Here is a 20,625-nt window from a genome sequence, read left to right on the forward strand (position 1 = left end):
CAGTGTGTCTGAGAGGTTGAATTTAAAATTTAACTTCATTTTCATTTTAGTTTTAATTTTAATAGCCACATTTTGCTAGTTGTATCACAATGCACAGCTCATTTCTATAGTGTAAATATTTCCATTTAAAATGCAAATTTGTCTGGATTAGAAGTCTGGATTTTTTTTTTTTTTGCGGTACACAGGCCTCTCACTGTTGTGGCCTCTCCCGTTGCGGAGCGCAGGCTCCGGACGCACAGGCTCAGCATCCATGGCTCACGGGCCAAGCCGCTCCCACGGCATGTGGGATCTTCCCGGATAGGGGCACGAACCCGTGTCCCCTGCATTGGCAGGCAGACTCTCAACCACTGCGCCACCAGGGAAGCCCAGAAGACTGGATTTTTGATATTAAGATTTGTGGTATAGTAAATAACATCTGTGGTTAAAATAGAGTGAGAATATTTAGGCTCAAATATCAGTAGATCTGGGTGAGTGTACTTAGAAAAAGCTTCACTAAGGGGACCCTCAAGTCCCTTTTTATGGTTTTTGTGTGCTTGGAATTTGAAGATAAATAGTACTATCCCTCTTTTATTTGCAGCCTTGATACATAGCCAAAATATTGACACTAGAACTCGAAAAAGCATGTATTTGAAAACATTTCTATCTTTTGAGAATATTGTACTGAACACATCTTACACTTTATGTTCACATCTTCTGACACTGTTGTACTTTTGCAATTTATTATCTTTCCGTAGGAAACTATTTTCTCTCAGGTCTTTTGGTGTATCATTAGGCTAAGTAAGAAGTTTGGGTGAATATCTGAGATTTTGAGGCAAATTTGTAGTAAGGTGTTCTGATTTCCTGTATCATGAAGTATTGAGTCTCATGGGAACTTCAAATCATCTATGTAGCACACACAATAAAATAACAGAATTTTAGAGCTAAAAAGAACTTTAGCTATTATCTACCCAGATACTCTCCCTTTCTCCCTCCCACCACTGTTCATAAAAGTTTTGGGGCCTATTCCAGAGTTTCCTTATTTCAAAATATACAATATGAATAAACCTTAAAGTTTTAGCTGTTTCTTCGGTATTAGCAAAATTAACCCTAGTCAAACCAGAAAGATTCTGGGGAAAAAAGTCCTAAAGTTTCTCTTCACACAGGCTTATCTTATTTCTCACAAGATAATATTTCTGCACAAGGGGACACTACCATTGAAAAGAATTATGCCATTATCTGAGTCTCCTAAGAAGAAGAATAGGGTTTTAAAATTCAGGTCTTTGACTATATGATTTTCATACAGTGTACCTATATATCCATTTAATTATTGACATTTTAATAAAATCTATATGCTATATTTTACAGACGACTTGGGGACTCAGTCAGGCATTTTTCCCTTACTTAACTTACTTGAATTGCTTAAAAGTAGATAGTGCAAGATTTTATGACCCAAGGCATAACTTTTCACTTTGTTTATCTGATATGTCACAAATCTATAATTCATTTAAACTCTCTCAAAAGTACATCATAAAATAAAATACTTATTTGAAATTCATATCACAGTTTGTAAAGTTATTTTCTATGATTTTATGGATTAATTTTTCATTTTGAGTAATTACATTAATTTTTAACATTTAAGAGATACTGTATATATCTTACTTTGGGGAGGTGAAATAACAAACTGATAAATAAAACACATGCCCGCAACTACTCCATTTAATATTTCAATATTCTAAAGATTGCCTATAAATTTTAGCCCGTTGTAGAAGCCTCTCTCAAATTCCTTTTCCATATTTTTCACACATGGTTTAGAAACTAAAGCTGACCCCCCCTCCCGCCTCCCTAGACACATTCTTAACTACTACCCAACTGAAAGAAGAAACTTCAGAAAAATTACTTTCCATTTCTCAAAGGTCATCACTGATCACCTAATTGCCAAATCCAATGGCCTCCTGGTCTTAATCTTACTTGGCTTCCCTGACACTATTGATTCATTCCTTCTTGAAATTCTTTCTTAACTTTTGCAAAATAAACTATTAAACATTAACTCCGTTTTGACTGTTTAAACTTTGTGCTTTGAATCACCTGATGCTGCTGGGCAATTTTGAGGATTTTGCGAACTTCTTTGTCTGATGTCAATGGGCTTCTGAGCTTGTTCCAAAAGAGACCGCTGAGGAACACTAATGAAAAGACAGAAAAGCATGTGTCACATCCTAACATTCATAAAGGGAATGTACAACTCCACATCAAGACCAACAAAAGTTTTAAGTATATGGGTATATATCAAACTAAAAAGAAGTAGAGCTTAAGTAATATTTTCCAATTTCCCCAGATCTGCTCTTTTATCTAGAAGAGAGAAACAATTTCCAGAATATAAAAAATTGTCTTTATACAAGTATGTTTCCTTCATATATATATTTATTTCTAAAAATTTCTATGAACTTTCTTTAAGCTAATATTCAGACATTATTGCTACCTGGGTAAAACAGCAAGAAACATAAATTTATAGTGTATGTGAGTATTTTAACATGATAAAAACTAAGTTATTTTTATGTTAAATATTCCACTATTATAATCCTGATTTCAAATGCTTGGAATTTGTGTTTTTAATGTCCTGTTCCTAATTTAGATACATGGATAAATAGATAGGACACTTTAGTTTTCACTATTCAAATTCAGGGAATATTTAGAAAGTTTCTTTGGACCAGTTCTGCTAAATTTATAGCTGCTTTGGAATTTCTATACAGGAAGGACTTTGGTCTTTTCTATGACCCCAAATTTCAGGAAAGACTTAAGTTTCAGTTAAATTGATTTCATAAATATAACCATATTTAAAGTAAATATATATGCAATTCATAAATTCAAAACCCTTTTTTGTAATAAGAACAACCAATTCCAGTTTAGTAGCAATATTGATTTTTATATACCCCATGCTTAACAGTTATATTGATTTTATATCATACCCCATGATACCAAAACAGATACACAAAACTAAACTGATTTCTCCCCCTTTGTTGTCAGAAGGATCATGACAACTCATTCATTGAATGCATAGTAAGAGAAAGTTCCCAATCTTGCTTTAAAATTTTTCAAAATTTCTGCACACCAGTTAAATCTAAGGACACAAATACATGGGGGTTTTAAAGAATAATAAGATAAGAATATACATGCTAAATACTATCAGCTCTATGCCGTCTGACCATACTGTCCAGAATCTTGAATACAGTAAGTACTCAATAAGTATTTACTGAATGACTGAGTGAATGAATATAGGTTAAGTTCTCTCCACTATGAGTTGGAGTTGGAAGGGGTATGATTTTCAAGGAACATCTAAATTAAAATTTAGCATTCAAAAAATATGTCATGAAGAACCTAGGGGTAAGACAGGAATAAAGACACAGACCTACTAGAGAATGGACTTGAGGATATGTGGAGGGGGAAGGGTAAGCTGTGACAAAGCGAGAGAGTGGCATGGACATATATACACTACCAAACGTAAAGTAGATAGCTAGTGGGAAGCAGCCGCATAGCACAGGGAGATCACCTTGGTGCTTTGTGACCACCTAGAGGGGTGGGATAGGGAGGGTGGGAGGGAGGGAGATGCAAGAGGGAAGAGATAAGATGGGAACATATGTATATGTATAACTGATTCACTTTGTTATAAAGCAGAAACTAACACACCATTGTAAACCAATTATACTCCAATAAAGATGTAAAAAAAAACAAATATAACACATTGCATACATCTAAAATATGAAACATGATCTTTGAAAATTACTGAAGATTATCAATATTACAGAGTTAAAAATTACAGTGACTGGTATAAAATATTGCTATAATATTGAGTTTTAGATTTGATTTTCCCTATAGTTTATTTTAGGCTTGCCCATTCTGTGGCATTAGGTTCTGAGGTTAGCGATTGTGTGTGTGTTTTACCATGTAGTACATCACAAATATCATGTAATTGAAGTGTACATGATACACATGAAATTTCACATCTTTTTATTGTAAATTACTAATTGAACGCTGTCCAAGAATTCACTGCTGTTTGTGTTATTAAATTGTGAATGTTACCAGCTAATCATCAAACTAAATAACATTGAGATTGCAGTATGTCTAAAGGTGAAAGATCTAGTTAATGGATTGTTGCAGTTTTAAGGTTTTAAATATGGGCCGGTGATATCATTGATGACTATGTTGTCATTAATATTTTAGTTTTGAATTCACACAGAACTTAGTATCAAATAAATAAGCTTTAATTTCCCATATGACAGTAAATCAGAGTAATCTGAATATAGAAATCAGAGACACATACCTTGAAGAGAACTTGACACGATGTACACGATCCTGGTTGTAAGGCATAGAAATAGATCTCTCTTGAACCTTAAAGATACAATGCAATACTTTGGTAGAATTCTGAATCATACATTTTTTGAGTTATTAATTCATGGGAAAATGTCATTCTTCACAAAGAGATATTTTCTTAAAAAACTAGCTTATAAAATCTGATTTTCATAAATAGATTGTATTTCATTATTACTTATAGTATAACATTAGAACTACTTAACCATAATTTTTGAATATATCCTTGAATTTTAGTATAACAACAGATTCTGGAGATCATATAATAAAACACCCTCATTTATTATTGAGGAATCTGTATCCCAGAGATGGAAAATGACTTTTCTAAGAACTTTACATCAAGTCAAAGGATATCTTTAATCAGACTGTAGGTCTCCCACCTTCTAATTTAATGTTCTTTCTATGTTTTCATATTACTTTTTATACCAAGTTCAAACTTCTCACTCACTCACCCTTTCTAAAGCTAATACTAGATTTTCAAAAGTTGTAACACACATACACATCACTAAAAACCTCTCAGGAGTCTAAAGTATTCCTTCTTTATTTAAAAAAAATTTTTATTGGAGTATAGATGCAATATTGTGTTAGTTTATACTGTACAGCAAAGTGAATCTGCTATATGTATACATATAGCCCCTCTTTTTTTTTTTTTTTTTTTTGCGGTACGCAGGCCTCTCACTGCCGTGGCCTCTCCCGTTGCGGAGCACAGGCTCTGGACGCGCAGGCTCAGCGGCCATGGCTCACAGGCCCAGCCGCTCCGCGGCATGTGGGATCCTCCCAGACTGGGGCACGAACCTGTGTCCTCTGCATCGGCAGGTGGACTCTCAACCACTGCGCCACCAGGGAAGACCCCCTCTTTTTTGGATTACCTTCTCATTTAGGTCACCACAGAGCACTGAGTAGAGTTCCCTGTGCTATACAGTAGGTTCTCATTAGTTATTTTATACATAGTATCAATAGTGTATATATGTCAATCCCAATCTCCCAATTCATCCCACCCCCCCTTTTGTCCTTGGCATCTATATGTTTGTTCTCTATGTCTGTGTCTCTATTTCTGCTTTGTAAATAAGATCGCCTGTACCAATTTTTTTCAGATTCCACATATGTGTGTTAATATACAATATTTGTTTTTCTCTTTCTGACTTACTTCACTCTGTATGACAGACTCTAGGTCCATCCACGTCTGCACAAATGACCAATTTCGCTCCTTTTTATGACTAATATTCTGTTTTATATATGTACCACATCTTCTTTATCCATTCCTCTGTTGATGGACATTTAGGTTGCTTCCATGTCCTGGCTATTTTAAATAGTACTACAATGAACAATGGGGTGCATGTGTCTTTTGAATTATGGTTTTCTCTGGGTATATTCCCAGTAGTGGGATTGCTGGGTCATATGGTAATTCCATATTTAGGTTTTTAAGGAATCTGAATACTGTTCTCCATAGTGGCTCTATCAATTTACATTCCCACTAATAATGCATGAAGATTCCCTTTTCTCCACACCCTCTCCAGCATTTATTGTTTGTAGATTTTTTGATGATGGACATTCTGACAGGTGTCAGGTGGTACCTCATTGTAGTTTTGATTTGCATTTCTCTAATAATTAGTGATGTTGAGCATCTTTTTGTGTGTGCGTCGGCCATTTGTATGTCTTCTTTGGAGAAATGTCTATTTAGGTCTTCTGCCCATTTTTGGACTGGGTTGTTTATTTTTATTGATACTGAGCTTCATGAGCTGTTTGTATATTTTGGAGATTAATCCTTTGTCAGTTGCTTCATTCGGAAATATTTTCTCTTATTCTTTGGGCTGTCTTTTCGTTTTGTTTATGGTTTCCTTTGTTGTGCAAAAACTTTTAAGTTTAACTATGTCCCATTTGTTTATCTTTGTTTTTATTCTTATTACTCTAGGAGGTGGGTCAAAAAAGATCTTGCTAAGATTTATGTCAAAGAGTGTTCTGCCTATGTTTTCCTCCAAGAGTTTTATAGTGTCTGGCCTTACTCATCTTTAAGAAAGTATGGTTTTTTTCACTTTACAACTTGACTGTAATGTCATAATCAGAGTTCCAAATACTTTTCAATTCTAAATAAATTAATTTTTATTTTATTAACTATTCATTCATCTCATACAGCAAAAGACTCAAGAAAGAGCACATATAATGATCCAGCTTCCATCAGCAGTGCAGATTTACCTTCTGCCAGCATTAATATATAGGGCCATGGAGTGTTGCCTTGCCTAATTTAATTTTATATCTCTAGGTTTCTACTCAAAATAGTTTTTAGCTACCCCCCAAAATAGATCATTCTGACATTCAACAAGGCAGTCATATTAGATTCTTTAGAAAGGAAAATTCAACATGTTACAATAAAAAATAAATTTAGCATTTTCATGCTGATAACATCACGCTATAGTTTCTAGAAACTATAATAACCTTACTACACTTTTTTTTCTCTTCTGTAGTAACTTATCAAGGTTGTCTTTATACTCCAACAGACAGATACATAAGAAGTGAGAAATGTTGTCAATCGTTCACATGTTTTGTTAATGAATGTTTCCAAATACAACCAGATGTTTGGCAGTATGCAGGATAAGCACCTGACTGACTTTTTCCACTTTTGATTCAGATAACTGGAATCATATTGACCCGGTCTAGGCCTCCTGGTTCATGAAGCTGATCTCAGAAAGTTTATTGAAACTAGTTTACCAGAGGCCAAAATTAGAAGAGATAAAGGCCAAAAATAAGTAAGGCTAATGCCTAATATGAATTGACTGTATTTGTTCTGAAAAATGGGGAGAAGAAAATGAGTAGTAAGAATAGCATATGTTATGGCAAATGATGTATTACAAATCAAGCAGACACAGCTCATTATATTTTGGGCTTAATGTATCATGCTTATAGTAATAATTCTTATCTGGGAGTAAGAGTAAAGTCATCATTTAATAAGGCAGAGAGGGGGACACATTGCCTCTTGTAATTAAATAATAAAATACAGCCTATGTTCCTTCTGCCAGTAATTAGTATTTATAAAGCAGTACTCTGTTATTCATTTCAGAGGACTGTTAGTATCAGAAAGAACATATTTATAAAGGATGGACCCAGCAATCCCTCTACTGGGCATATACCCAGAGAAAACCATAATTCCAAAAGACACATGTGGATAGCTTCAAGACGGCAGAGGAGTAAGACATGGAGATCACCTTCCTCCCCACAAGTACATCAAAAATACATCTACATGAGGAACAGCTCCTACAGAACACCTACTGAACGCTGGCAGAAGACCTCAGACTTCCCAAAAGGCAAGAAACTCCCCACATACTTGGGTAGGGCAAAAGAAAAAAGAAAAAACAGAGACAAAAGAATAGTGATGGGACCTGCACCTCTGGGAGGGAGCTGTGAAGGAGGAATAGTTTCCACACACTAGGAAGCCACTTCACCGGCAGAGATAGGGGGTGGGCGGGGGGGAAGCTTCGGAGACATGGAGGAGAGCACAGCAACAGGGGTGCTGAGGGCAAAGCGGAGAGATTCCCGCAACAGAGAATCACTGCTGACCAGGACTCACCAGCCTTAGAGGCTTGTCTGCTCACCTGCTGGGGCGGGTGGGGGCTGGAGGCTGAGGCTCGGGCTTCGGAATTCAGAACCCAAGGAGAGGACTGGGGTTGGCTGCGTGAACACAGCCTGAAGGGGGCTAGTGCACCACAGCTAGCCAGGAGGGAGTCTGGGAAAAAGTCTGGAATTGCCTAAGAGGCAAAAGACCATTGTTTTGGGGTGTGCGAAGAGAGGGGATTCAGAGTACCACTTAAACAAGCTCCAGAGATGGGCGTGAGCCACGGCTACCAGCACATAACCCAGAGACAGGCATGAAATGCTAAGGCTGCTACTGCAGCCACCAAGAAGACTGTGTGCAAGCACAGGTCACTATCCACATCTCCCCTCCTGGAAGCCTGTACAGCCCGCCACTGCCAGGGTCCTGTGATCCAGGGAAAACTTCCCCGGGAGAACACACGGCACGCCTCAGGCTGTTGCGATGTCATGTGGGCCTCCGCCGCTGCAGGCTTGCCCTGCATTCCGTACCCCTCCCTCCCCCTGGCCTGAGTGAGCCAGAGTCCCCAAATCAGCAGCTACTTTAACCCTGTCCTGTCGGGGCGGGGAACAGATGCCTCAGGCGACCTACATGTAAAGGTGAGGCAAAATCCAAAGCTGAACCCCAGGAGCTGTGCGAACAAAGAAGAGAAAGGGATATCTCTCCATGCAGCCACAGGAGCAGCGGATTAAATCTCTACAATCAAATTAATGTACCCTGCACCTCTGGAATACCTGAATAGGCAACGAATCATCCCAAAATTGAGGCGGTGACTTCGGGAGCAACTATAGACTTGTGGTTTGTTTTCTGCACCTAATTTGTTTCTGGTTTTATGTTTATCTTAGTTTAGTATTTAGAGCTTATTATCATAGGTAGATTTGTTTATTGATTTTGTTGCTCTCTCCCTTTCTTTATATATACATATATATATATATATTTCCGTTGCTCACCCTTTGTGAGTGTGTATGCTTCTTTGTGTGATTTTTTTCTGTATAGCTTTGCTTTTAGCATTTGTCCTAGGGTTCTTTCTGTCGGATTTTTGGGTTTTTTTTTAGTATAGTTTTTAGCACTTGTTATCATTGGTGGATTTGCTTTTCAGTTTGGTTGCTCTCTTCTTTCTTTCTTTTATTAATTACTTTTTATTTTTAATAATATATATTTTATTTTTTATTATAATAACTTTATTTTATTTTTCTTTCTTTCTCTTTTTTCCTCCCTTTTCTTCAGATCCATTTGGCTGACAGACTCTAGGTGCTCCAGCAGGTGTCAGGCCTAATCCTCTGAGGTGGGAGAGCTGAGTTCAGGACATTGGACCACCAGGGACCTCCCAGAGCCACACAATATCAAATGGTGAGAGCTCCTTCAGAGATCTCCATCTCAACATGAAGACCCAACTCCACTCAACGACCAGCAAGCTACAGTGCTGGACACCCTATGCCAAACAACTAGCAAGACAGGAACACAACCCCACCCATTAGCAGAGAGGCTGCCTAAAATCACAATAAGTTCACAGACACCCAAAAACACACCACCGGATACGGTCCTGCCCACCAGAAAGACAAGATCTAGTCTCATCCACCAGAACACAGGCACCAGTCCCCTCCACCAGGAAGCCTACACAACCCACTGAATCAACCTCACCCACGGGGGGCAGACACCAAAAACAACAGGAACTGTGAACCTCTAGCCTGTGAAAACGAGACCCCAAACACAGTAAGTTAAGCGAAATGAGAAGACAGAGAAATACACAGCAGACGAAGGAGCAAGATAAAAACCCACCAAACCAAATAAATGAAGAGGAAATAGGCAGTCAACCTGAAAAAGAATTCAGAGTAAAGACAGTAAAGATGATCCGAAATCTTGGAAATAAAATATACAAGAAATGGGCTTCACTGGTGGCGCAGTGGTTGAGAGTCCGCCTGCCGATGCAGGGACCGTGGGTTCGTGCCCCAGTCTGGGAAGATCCCACATGCCACGGAGTGGCTAGGCTCATGAGCCATGGCCGCTGAGCCTGCGCATCCGGAGCCTGGGCTCCACAATGGTAGAGGCCACAACAGTGAGAGGCCCGCATACCGCAAAAATAATTTAAAAAAATACAAGAAACGTTTAACAAGGACCTAGAAGAACTAAAGAGCAAACAAACAGTGACGAACAACACAATAAATGAAATGGAAAACTCTCTAGAAGGAATCAATAGCAGAAAAACTGAGGCAGAAGAACGGATAAGTGACCTGGAAGATAAAATAGTGGAAATAACTACTGCAGAGCAGGATAAAGAAAAAAGAATGAAGAGAATTGAGGACAGGCTCAGAGACCTCTGGGACAACATTAAATGCACCAACATTTGAATTATAGCGGTCCCAAAAGAAGAAGAGAGAAAAAAAGGCACTGAGAAAATATTTGAAGAGATTATACTTGAAAACTTCCCTAATAATGGAAAGAAAATAGTCAATCAAGTCCACAAGCACAGAGAGTCCCATACAGGATAAATCCAAGATGAAACACGTCAAGACACATATTAATCAAACTATCAAAAATTAAATACAAAGAAAAAATATTAAAAGCAGCAAGGGAAAAGCAACAAATAACATACAAGGGAATCCCCATATGGTTAACATCTGATCTTTCTGCAGAAACTCTACAAGCCAGAAGGGAGTGGCAGGACATATTTAAAATGATGAAAGGGAAAAACCTACAACCAAGATTACTCTACCCAGCAAGGATCTCATTCAGATTCAACAGGAATTTAAAACCTTTACAGACAAGCAAAAGTTAAGAGAATTCAGCACCACCAAACCAGCTTTACAACAAATGTTAAAGGAACTTCTCTATGCAGGAAACACAAGAGAAGGAAAACACCTACAATAACGAACCCAAAACAATTAAGAAAATGGTAATAGGAACACACATATCAATAACTACCTTAAAGGTAAATGGATTAAATGCTCCAACAAAAGACACAGACTGGCTGAATGGATACAAAAATAAGACCTGTACATATGCTGTCTACAAGAGACCCACTTCAGACCTAGGGACACATACAGACTGAAAGTGAGGGGATGGAAAAACATATTCTATGCAAATGGAAATCAAAAGAAAGCTGGAGTAGCAATTCTCATATCACATGAAATACACTTTAAAATAAAGACTATTACAAGAGAAAAATAAGGACACTACATAATGATCAAGGGATCAATCCAAGAAGAAGACATAACAATTGTAAATATTTATGCACCCAACATAGGAGCACCTCAATACATAAGGCAAATGTTAACAGCCATAAAAGGGGAAATCGACAGTAACACAATCATAGTAGGGAATGTTAACACCCCACTTTCACCAATGGACAGATCATCCAAAATGAAAATAAAAAAGGAAACACAAGCTTTAAATGATACATTAAACAAGATGGATTTAATTGATATTTATAGGATATTCCATCCAAAAACAACAGAATACACTTTCTTCTCAAGTGTTCATGGAACATTCTCCAGGATAGATCATATCTTGGATCACAAATGAAGCCTTGGTAAATTTAAGAAAACTGAAATCTTACCAAGTATCTTTTCCGACCGCAACACTATGAGACTAGATATCCATTACAGGAAAAAACCTGTGAAACATACAAACACATGGAGGCTAAAAAACACACTACTAAATAACCAAGAGATCACTGAAGATATCAAAGAGGAAATCAAAAAATACCTAGAAACAAATGACAATGAAAACAAGACGACCCCAAACCTATGGGATGCAGCAAAAGCAGTTCTAAGAGGGAAGTTTATAGCAACACAATCCTATCTCAAGAAAGAAGAAACATCTCAAATAAACAACCTAACCTTACACCTAAAGCAATTAGAGAAAGAAGAACAAAAAAACCCCAAGGTTAGCAGAAAGAAAGAAATCATAAAAATCAGATCAGAAATAAATGAAAAAGAAATGAAGGAAACAGTAGCTGAGATCAGTAAAATGACAAGCTGGTCCTTTGAGAAGATAAACAAAATTGATAAATCACTAGCCATACTCATAAAGAAAAACGGGAGAAGGCTCAAATCAATAGAATGAGCAATGAAGAAGGATAAGTAACAACTGACACTGCAAAAATACAAAGGGTCATGAGAGATTACTACAAGCAACTGTATGCCAGTAAAATGCACAACCTGGAAGAAATGGACAAATTCTTATGTTAGAAAAGCATGACCTCCCGAGTCTGAACCAGGAAGAAATAGAAAATATAAGCAGACCAATCACAAGCACTGAAATGGAAACTGTGATTAAAAATCTTCCAACAAACAAAAGCCCAGGACCAGATGGCTTCACAGGCGAATTCTATCAAACATTTAGAGAAGAGCTAACACATATCCTTCTCAAACTCTTCCAAAATATACCAGAGTGAGGAACTCTCCCAAACTTATTCTACAAGGCCACTATCTCCCTGACACCAAACCAGACAAAGATGTCACAAAAAAGATAACTATAGGCCAATATCACTGATGAACATAGATGCAAAAATCGCCAACAAAATACTAGCAAACAGAATCCAACAGCACATTAAAAGATTCATACACCATGATCAAGTGAGCTTTAACCCAGGAATGCAAGGATTCTTCAATATATGCAAATCAATCAATGTGATAAACATATTAACAAATTGAAGGAGAAAAATCATATGATCATGTCAGTAGATGCAGAAAAAGCGTTCAAAAAAAATTCAACAGCCATTTATGATAAAAACTCTCCAGAAAGTAGGCATAGAGGAACCTACCTCAACATAAAAAAGGCCATATATGACAAACCCACAGCCAAAATCGTTCTCAAAGTTGAAAAACTGAAACCATTTCCACTAAGATCAGGAACAAGACAAGGTTGCCCATTCTCACCACTATTATTCAACATAGTTTTGGAAGTTTTAGTCACAGCAATCAGAGAAGAAAAAGAAATAAAAGGAATACAAATTGGAAAAGAAGTAAAACTGCCACTGCTTGCAGATGACATGATACTATACATAGAGAATCCTAAAGATGCTACCAGAAAACTGGTAAACGTAAATCAGTGAATTTGGTGAAGTAGCAGGATATAAAATTAATGCACAGAAATCTCTTGTATTCCTAAACAGTAATGATGAAAAATCTGAAAGAGAAATTAAGAAAACACTCCCATTTACCTTTGCAACAAAAATAATAAAATACTTAGGAATAAACCTACTTAAGGAGACAAAAGACCTGTATGCAGAAACGTATAAGACACTGAAGAAAGAAATTAAAGATGATACAAACAGATGGAGAGATATACCATGTTCTTAATTGGGAAGAATCAACATTTTGAAAATGACTCTACAACCCAAAGCAATCTACAGATTAAATGCAATCCCTATCAAACTACCACTGTTATTTTTCACAGAACTAGAACAAAAAATTTCACAATTTGTATGGAAACACAAAAGACCCCGGAATAGCCAAAGCAATCTTGAGAAAGAAAAACGGAGCTGGAGGAATTAGGCTCCCTGACTTCAGACTATACTACAAAGCTACAGTCATCAAGACAGTATGATACTGGCACAAAAACAGAAATATAGATCAATGGAACAGGATAGAAAGCCGAGAGGTAAACCCATGCACGTATCACCTTATCTTTGATAAAGGAGGAAAGTGTATACAATGGAGAAAAGACAGCCTCTTCAGTAAGTGGTGCTGGGAAAACTGGACAGCTACATGTAAAAGAATGAAATTGGAACACTCTCTACCACTATACACAAAAATAAACTCAAAATGGATTAAAGATCTAAATGTAAGGCCAGACACTATAAAAATCTTAAAGGAAAACATAGCAGAACACTCCATGACATAAATCACAGCAAGATCCTTTTTTGACCCATCGCCTAGAGAAATGGAAATAAAAACAAAAATAAACAAATGGGACCTAATGAAACTTAAACGCTTTTGCACAGCAAAGGAAACCATAAACAAGACCAAAAGACAACCCTCTTAATGGGAGAATATATTTGCAAATGAAGCAATTGACAAAGGATTAATCTCCAAAATATACAGACAGATCATGCAGGTCAATATCAAAAAAACAAAAAACCCAATCCAAAAATGGGCAGAAGACCTAAATAGACATTTCTCCAAATAAGATATACAGATTGCCAACAAACACATGAAAGGATGCTCAACATCACTAATCCTTAGAGAAATGCAAATCAAAACTACAGTGAAGTATCACCTCACACCAGTCAGAATGGCCATCATCAACAAATCTACAAACAATAAATGCTGGAGAGGAAACCAGCAAGGAACACTCTTGCACTGTTGGTGGGAATGTAAATTGATACAGCCACTATGGAGAACAGTATTGAGGTTCCTTAAAAATCTAAAAGTAGAACTACCATACGACCCAGCAATTCCACTACTGGGCATATACCCTGAGAAAACCATAATTCAAAAAGAGTCATGGACCACAATGTTCACTGCAGCTCTATTTACAATAGCCAGGACATGGAAGCAACCTAAGTGTCCATCGACAGATGAATAGATAAAGAAGATGTGACATACATATACAATGGAGTATTACCCAGCTATAAAAAGAAATTAAATTGATTTATTTGTAGTGAGGTGGATGGACCTAGAGACTGTCATACAGAGTGAAGTAAGTCAGAAAGAGAAAAATAAATACTGTATGCTAATACATATATATGGAATCTAAAACAAAATGGTTCTGAAGAACCTAGGGGCAGGACAAGAATAAGAGGGAGATGTAGAGAATGGACTTGAGGACATGGGGAGAGGGAATGGTAAGCTGGGAAGTTCTGAGTGAGTGGCATGGACATATATACACTGCCAAATGTAAAATAGATAGCTAGCTGGAAGCAGCCGCATAGCACATGGAGATCAGCTTGGTGTTTTGTGTCCACCTAGAGGGGTGGGATAGGGAGGCTGGGTGGGAGATGCAAGAGGGAGGAGATATGTGGGTATATGTTTATGTATAGCTGATTCACTTTGTTATACAGCAGAAACTAACACACCATTGTAAAGCAATTATACTCCAATAAAGATGTTAAAAAAATATGTACAGCTGCATGTAAAGGATGTTTTAAAACATCTATCATGCCATTCTGTGTGTGTATGTGTACAGATATGGAATTAAACACATAAGAATATATAAAAAATAAGTCACATGCACCCCAATGTTCATTTCAGCACTATTTACAATAGCCAGGTCATGGAAGCAACCTAAATACCCATCAACCGACAAATGGTTAAAGAAGATGTGGTACATATATAAAATGGAATATTACTCAGTCATAAAAAGGAACGAAACTGGATCATTTGTACTGACGTGGATGGACCTAGAGACTGTCATACAGAGTAAAGTAAGTCAAAAAGAGAAAAACAAATATCGTATATTAATGCATTTATGTGGAATCTATTAAAATGGTACGGATGCACCGGATTGCAAGGAAGAAATAGAGACAGAGATGTAGAGAACAAACATATGGATACCAAGTGGAGAAAGCAAGGGTGGTGGGGTGGTGGTGGGATGAATTCGAAGATTGGGATTGACATATATACACTAATATGTATAAAATAGATAACTAGTAAGAATCTGCTGTATAAAAAATAAATAAATTAAATTAAATTTAAAAAAATAAGGATGATTGTCCATGACATACATCATAATGGACTACTGTGAAACATCTTGAAAGAGGAAATATAGTGATCTTGGGTCCTTGTCCTAATTAAGAACAGCAATGAGACTCATGACTCACTATGAGTAAGGCAAGAATTTCTGAGTTCTTCACCCATCCACCTATCTGTCCTTAGTGACCAAAAATTTTTTAGATAGCTAGCTGTAAGGAATGCTGTCTATAATGACACTACCTTGTCCACACAGGAATTGAAACTGCTACTTGGTCCTCACCAATACCATGTGCTAAATATCTATTAATAAACTCGTGAAAACAAAAGTCAACCTGGACAGCAGGACTGACTTGATTATTCCCATAAATCTAAGAAAATAAGTGACAGATTAAATAACCCAGACCCTGTCATAAACTACATCTCAGAACAGAAATGATCAAGGGAAGAAGTATGTGTGATTGTGTTACAAGCTGAACTACTGAATATTTCATGGGCAATATTTTTACTTAGAAGAATGACTGATGAGACAAACTGTAGTTATTCAACTTGGGTATCTGGCAGGCATTTTATTTAAAATCAACAAAGTAAGCCTATCAATTCAAAGATAAAGCAACTGATGTTAGTTGTTAGCAATGATAAAATTGAGCTTTCAATTGAATATTAGAATTTTAAACTCATCTATCACTGTGCATTTGACAGCTTATCAATACTCAATAATTTTTATGATGAAATTGATGATATTAACTAATGCCATTTTTTGGTGTTGTAAAATAAAACATGTAAATATTTGGAAAGATCTACATATACAGTGAACCAATATTTTCCAACTGAGCAATGCACAAAGATACAAAATTGTGTATGAGCAAAACATATATTCACAGCACACAAGAGACTTATGGATTTTAATATTACTGAATATTCAAAATTTCACTGATATGGTTTTGGACTCCACTTCTCTAGTTGTGGTGTATTTCAAAGAATATCCACAATTATCTGAAAAATCTATGGAAATTCTCTTTTTCCAACCACCTATATGTGAGAAGTCAGCTTTTACTCATATACTTCAACCTAAACAACATATGGCAACAGGTTGAATGCAGAAGCCGATATGAGAATCCAGCTGTTTTCCATTAAGCAAGATGGAAAATTGTTATTTTCACTAAAATTTGTTTCTTATATTAATATCTAATAGTTTTCTTACTTTTTAAATGAAGTAATAAATATTTTAAATTTTTTGGTTTTAATTTCTAATACATCATACATTGAATGACACAATCCAACTAAGTAAAAGCTTTTGGGGTCTTCAATGTTAAAGAGTATAAAGACATCCTGAGACCAAAATGTTTAAGAACCACTGTTCCAGGCACTTATTAGTGCCACAGCAACTCATATAGAGAAACTCACCTCATTTTCTTTAGGATTTGGAATGTATGGCTGCAATGGTTCTATTTGGACTTCAGCCTGAATCGAATGAAATACTTCATCATTATCTGATGATTCATCTTCCTTTTCCTTGAAACAAAAAGGAAAATAAATATTTTACTTGTTGTTAAACTGTAAATAATATGAGCCATTCCCATCATCTTAATGTTCAATTAAAAAAATAATTTTCAAATATTCAAATTGATTTAAGCCTGTAGTTTCTAATAGTTTCTGGTCCTGGATCCCTTTCAGAATCTGAGTAATGCTACAGATTCTTTGTAGAAAATTGCATACAGGCAGACACATATCTCTGCAAGTATTTTCAGGGGGATCACTGGCCACCTGCAACTCACCTATTAAACCCAGGTTAAAAATCTCTGGTCTAAAGCTTAACTCATAGCCGCAAACTGTCATATTTAATAAGCGGTTATAGCTACAAAGTTTGGTCCTCCTGTGCAGTGGAAGATCTGCAACACAGCAGTGCAAATATTTCTTCTTGATTGAGTCCTAGTAGTTTAGGAAAGTTTCTGTTTTCCCATTTAAGCCAACTGATATTTCTTCAACTCAAACAGAATAATGGGAATGTGTTTTCTTTCCTTCTAGTGAGTTGAAGCACTCACATATGTCTTTAAACTCTAATAAATTTTCAGGTATTTCAAAAGACCTATGACTTTGACTAGAACATCAATAATTTTCTTTTTCTTTATGTTTTCTTTAAGAGTTACACATAAAGGCAGGAATGCCTATACAAGATCCTAGGATCATGGGATTATTAACTATTATTTAGTGACTTTTTCTTCCATTTTAGAATGGCTTCTCACATAAATATTTAAAACACTGAATGCCAATAAGTATGGGTCATGCTACTAATACTATGAGTCTTGCAGAAATGCATAAAAGTCTTTTTAAAAAATGCAAAGCCCATTAGATCCAATTGTTACTAAGGCTCATTGGGAATAGTCATTAGCATTTTAGATGCCTTAATGTCAGGCAAATAGTAGCATTCTAGACTCATGCCACCCTTTCTCTATTTGGTTTCTTTTGCTTCTTATCTTCCTGTTTTTGGGGGGACTAGACATTCATTTCCCCTTTTGGGTCTTTCTTTTCTTGTTGCTTTTACCTTTTCTCATGTTAAACATGTCAGGGAAATAGTATTTGCTCAATTAACTCAATGGACAAAAACCAAAAGTCTCCCTTATTCAGACATTCAGACAAGGTTCACTTGTAATAACTACATTAATTATTATTAGGTAAATGGATGTTGATACCAGGGTTTAATTTAGGATCTTCACAATGATTCCTTTTATGTAAATGGATGCTATGAAGTATTAGGAAACAACTGCTCTCCTGGTCTTTTTGACCTCTATAATTTGCTTACAAAGCCCACAAACCCTTCAGGATCAGATTAGATTTGCCAGATTGTATCCATGAACTCCAGCCCAATTATATCCATTTATATTAGAGAATTTTGAAAGAATGAAGTTTTGTTGACTAAACCAAAATAAGATAAATAAATTAACATATTGTACCCCACACTTCAAAAGAGTGCAGAGATGAATTTGTAACTTGTGTCATGTTCTATGCAGGTACTTCATCAATTATGTAAAATGAGTGAAAAATAAGTGAGACAAGTCATACTTATGGTAACCATGTACAAAATGTTTTAGAAAATGCTTTTCCTTCTCAGTTTGACCTTTAACATCCTGATGTACAAAAGCTGGTGCAATTCTCTTAAATAATACATTCAGCATTCTATGGGAAGGAAGAGCAAAATAAACTTAGAAGTTGGAGGAACAAAATCAAATTTGTTTTTGTGTTTAGTTTTAATGAGTTATATTTGAAATTTTGACCTATGGAAGTAATTTTTTTTTTTTTTGCTGTATGCGGGATGCACAGGCTCAGCGGCCATGGCACATGGGCCAAGCCGCTCCGCGGCATGTGGGATCTTCCCGGACCAGGGCACGAACCCATGTCCCCTGCGTCGGCAGGCGGACCCACAACCACTGTGCCACCAGGGAAGCACTGAAAGTAATTTTTAAAGATCCAGTATAGCAACTTTAAATGTGCATATGACATCCCTTTATTGGCTAAGGGAATAATAGGTAGAAATTTAGCTAATAATTAAAGCTATATCTCTACAGAGATATTAAGCAATTACCTGGGTCATTCAAGCAAATTTTTCTTTCTCAAATTTAGTCACAATTATCTGGAAATTTCAGGATAATTTATCTGAAGCACAAGTTATTTAGATAATCTTCTCTGGGACACAAGGAATATTTATTTCATTTGGTTTTTACAGAGGAAACACTTGAGTATGAACTAGCATATTTTCTCTGCATATTTGACTTAGGAAAAATATCAGAAACTCTTACATTTGCAACTTGTCTCAATTCTTCTTCATGCTGATTAAAGATATCCTCCCATCTGCGTTGGCGCCTTTGCCTATGGGCTTCTAAATCTGATAGCTCAAACTCTTCAGGTCTGCGTGACAACTTTGCCCGGAACCTCTTTGGTGATAGTCTTTTTGCCAATGCCTGCCTTAGACTAGAAACTTTTGATTTTTTCTTCCGTGCTTGTTCTGGTTGAGAGTAAAACACGTCTGATGACAGGTTTTCCATCAGGATTTGCAGTAGACCAAGCGGCTTTGAGTTATGTGAGTTTGGTGCTCGAAGTAAGTCTCTTGATAGTCCCTCTATCAGTGCTTGAACAGAGCCAACTGCCTGCGTGGGCTCTAGTGCCCAGGGCTGTGCTTGAGGTGACCGTTCATTTTGCCCCTCTACTGGAATGAGCACCTGAGTATCCAAATGTAGTGGCAACAGCACGTGGTGGTTCTGTGACAGTAGGGGCAGGAATACCTGGGCATGTACTCGTAATGACTCAGGTTCCTCTGCCTCTGTCTCTGCCTGTGTAGGCTCAGCAGCCTGTTCCTGTACCTCTGGCTGCTCGGGTGCCCTGTTCTGCTCCAGCTGCTGTTCAGGTACCTGGTTCTGTCTCTGCTGTTGTTCAGGGACCTGGCCCTGCCTTTGCTGTTGTTCAGGTACCTGATCTTGCCCTTGAACTTCCTCTGGTACCTGGTCCAGATCCTGCAGCTCTCCTGAGGCCTGGGGCTGGGCCTGAGCCTGCTGCTCTTTGGGTACCTGGGCCTGTACCTTTAGAGGCCTAGGGGCCTTAACCTGAGCCTGTAGTGGCATAAGCATCCAGGCTGTCCTCCGTAGTCGTGGAGGTGCCTTCATCTGCATCTGTAGGGGCCTAGATGCCTTAGCCTTAACCTGAGCCTGTAGTGGCATGAACACCCGAGCTGCCCCCTGTAGTCGCTGAGGTGCCTGGGCTTGCCCCTGTAGAGGCCTAGGTGCACTGTCATGAGCCTGTAGTGGCATGAACACCCTGGCTGCTCCCTGGAGATGCTGAAGGGCCTGAACCTGTGGCTCTTCTCGATCAGGTAACCACCTTGGCTGAGAGGGTTCTCCATGCAGGACTCTAAGTGGTCTGCATCTACTGCTCGTAGGCAATCTCAGAAGCTCATGAGTACAAGAAGGTCCCCTAGAAATAAACAAACAAATGAATGCTGTACAATTAGAGTTCTCAGTAGAGTGAAGTCATTCAGGGGAAATGCTTTTATTTTAAAAGATGAACATTTTCTGC

The 20,625-nt window shown here is 37.3% G+C and overlaps 1 protein-coding gene across 4 annotated transcripts in view; it reads right to left on the reverse strand.

The window, feature by feature from the left end:
• The window catches only part of NRK (Nik related kinase), a 163,396-nt gene that overhangs the window by 25,841 nt on the left and 116,930 nt on the right, over positions 1–20,625 (reverse strand). For all 4 annotated transcript variants that reach the window (XM_089904240.1, XM_089904242.1, XM_089904241.1 and 1 more), the window contains exons 13-16: positions 19,356–20,523; positions 16,966–17,073; positions 4,295–4,362; positions 2,065–2,159 (exon numbers count right to left, since the gene is read on the reverse strand). In XM_089904240.1, coding sequence (XP_089760366.1) covers positions 2,065–2,159; positions 4,295–4,362; positions 16,966–17,073; positions 19,356–20,523 — 1,439 coding nt within the window. The remainder of the gene's footprint in view (positions 1–2,064; positions 2,160–4,294; positions 4,363–16,965; positions 17,074–19,355; positions 20,524–20,625) is intronic.

Source organism: Delphinapterus leucas, chromosome X, assembly GCF_059928025.1.
Source record: "Delphinapterus leucas isolate spDelLeu-1000000601 "Yukka" chromosome X, BTC_Dleu_Yukka2, whole genome shotgun sequence".
Classification (NCBI taxonomy): Eukaryota; Metazoa; Chordata; class Mammalia; order Artiodactyla; family Monodontidae; genus Delphinapterus; species Delphinapterus leucas.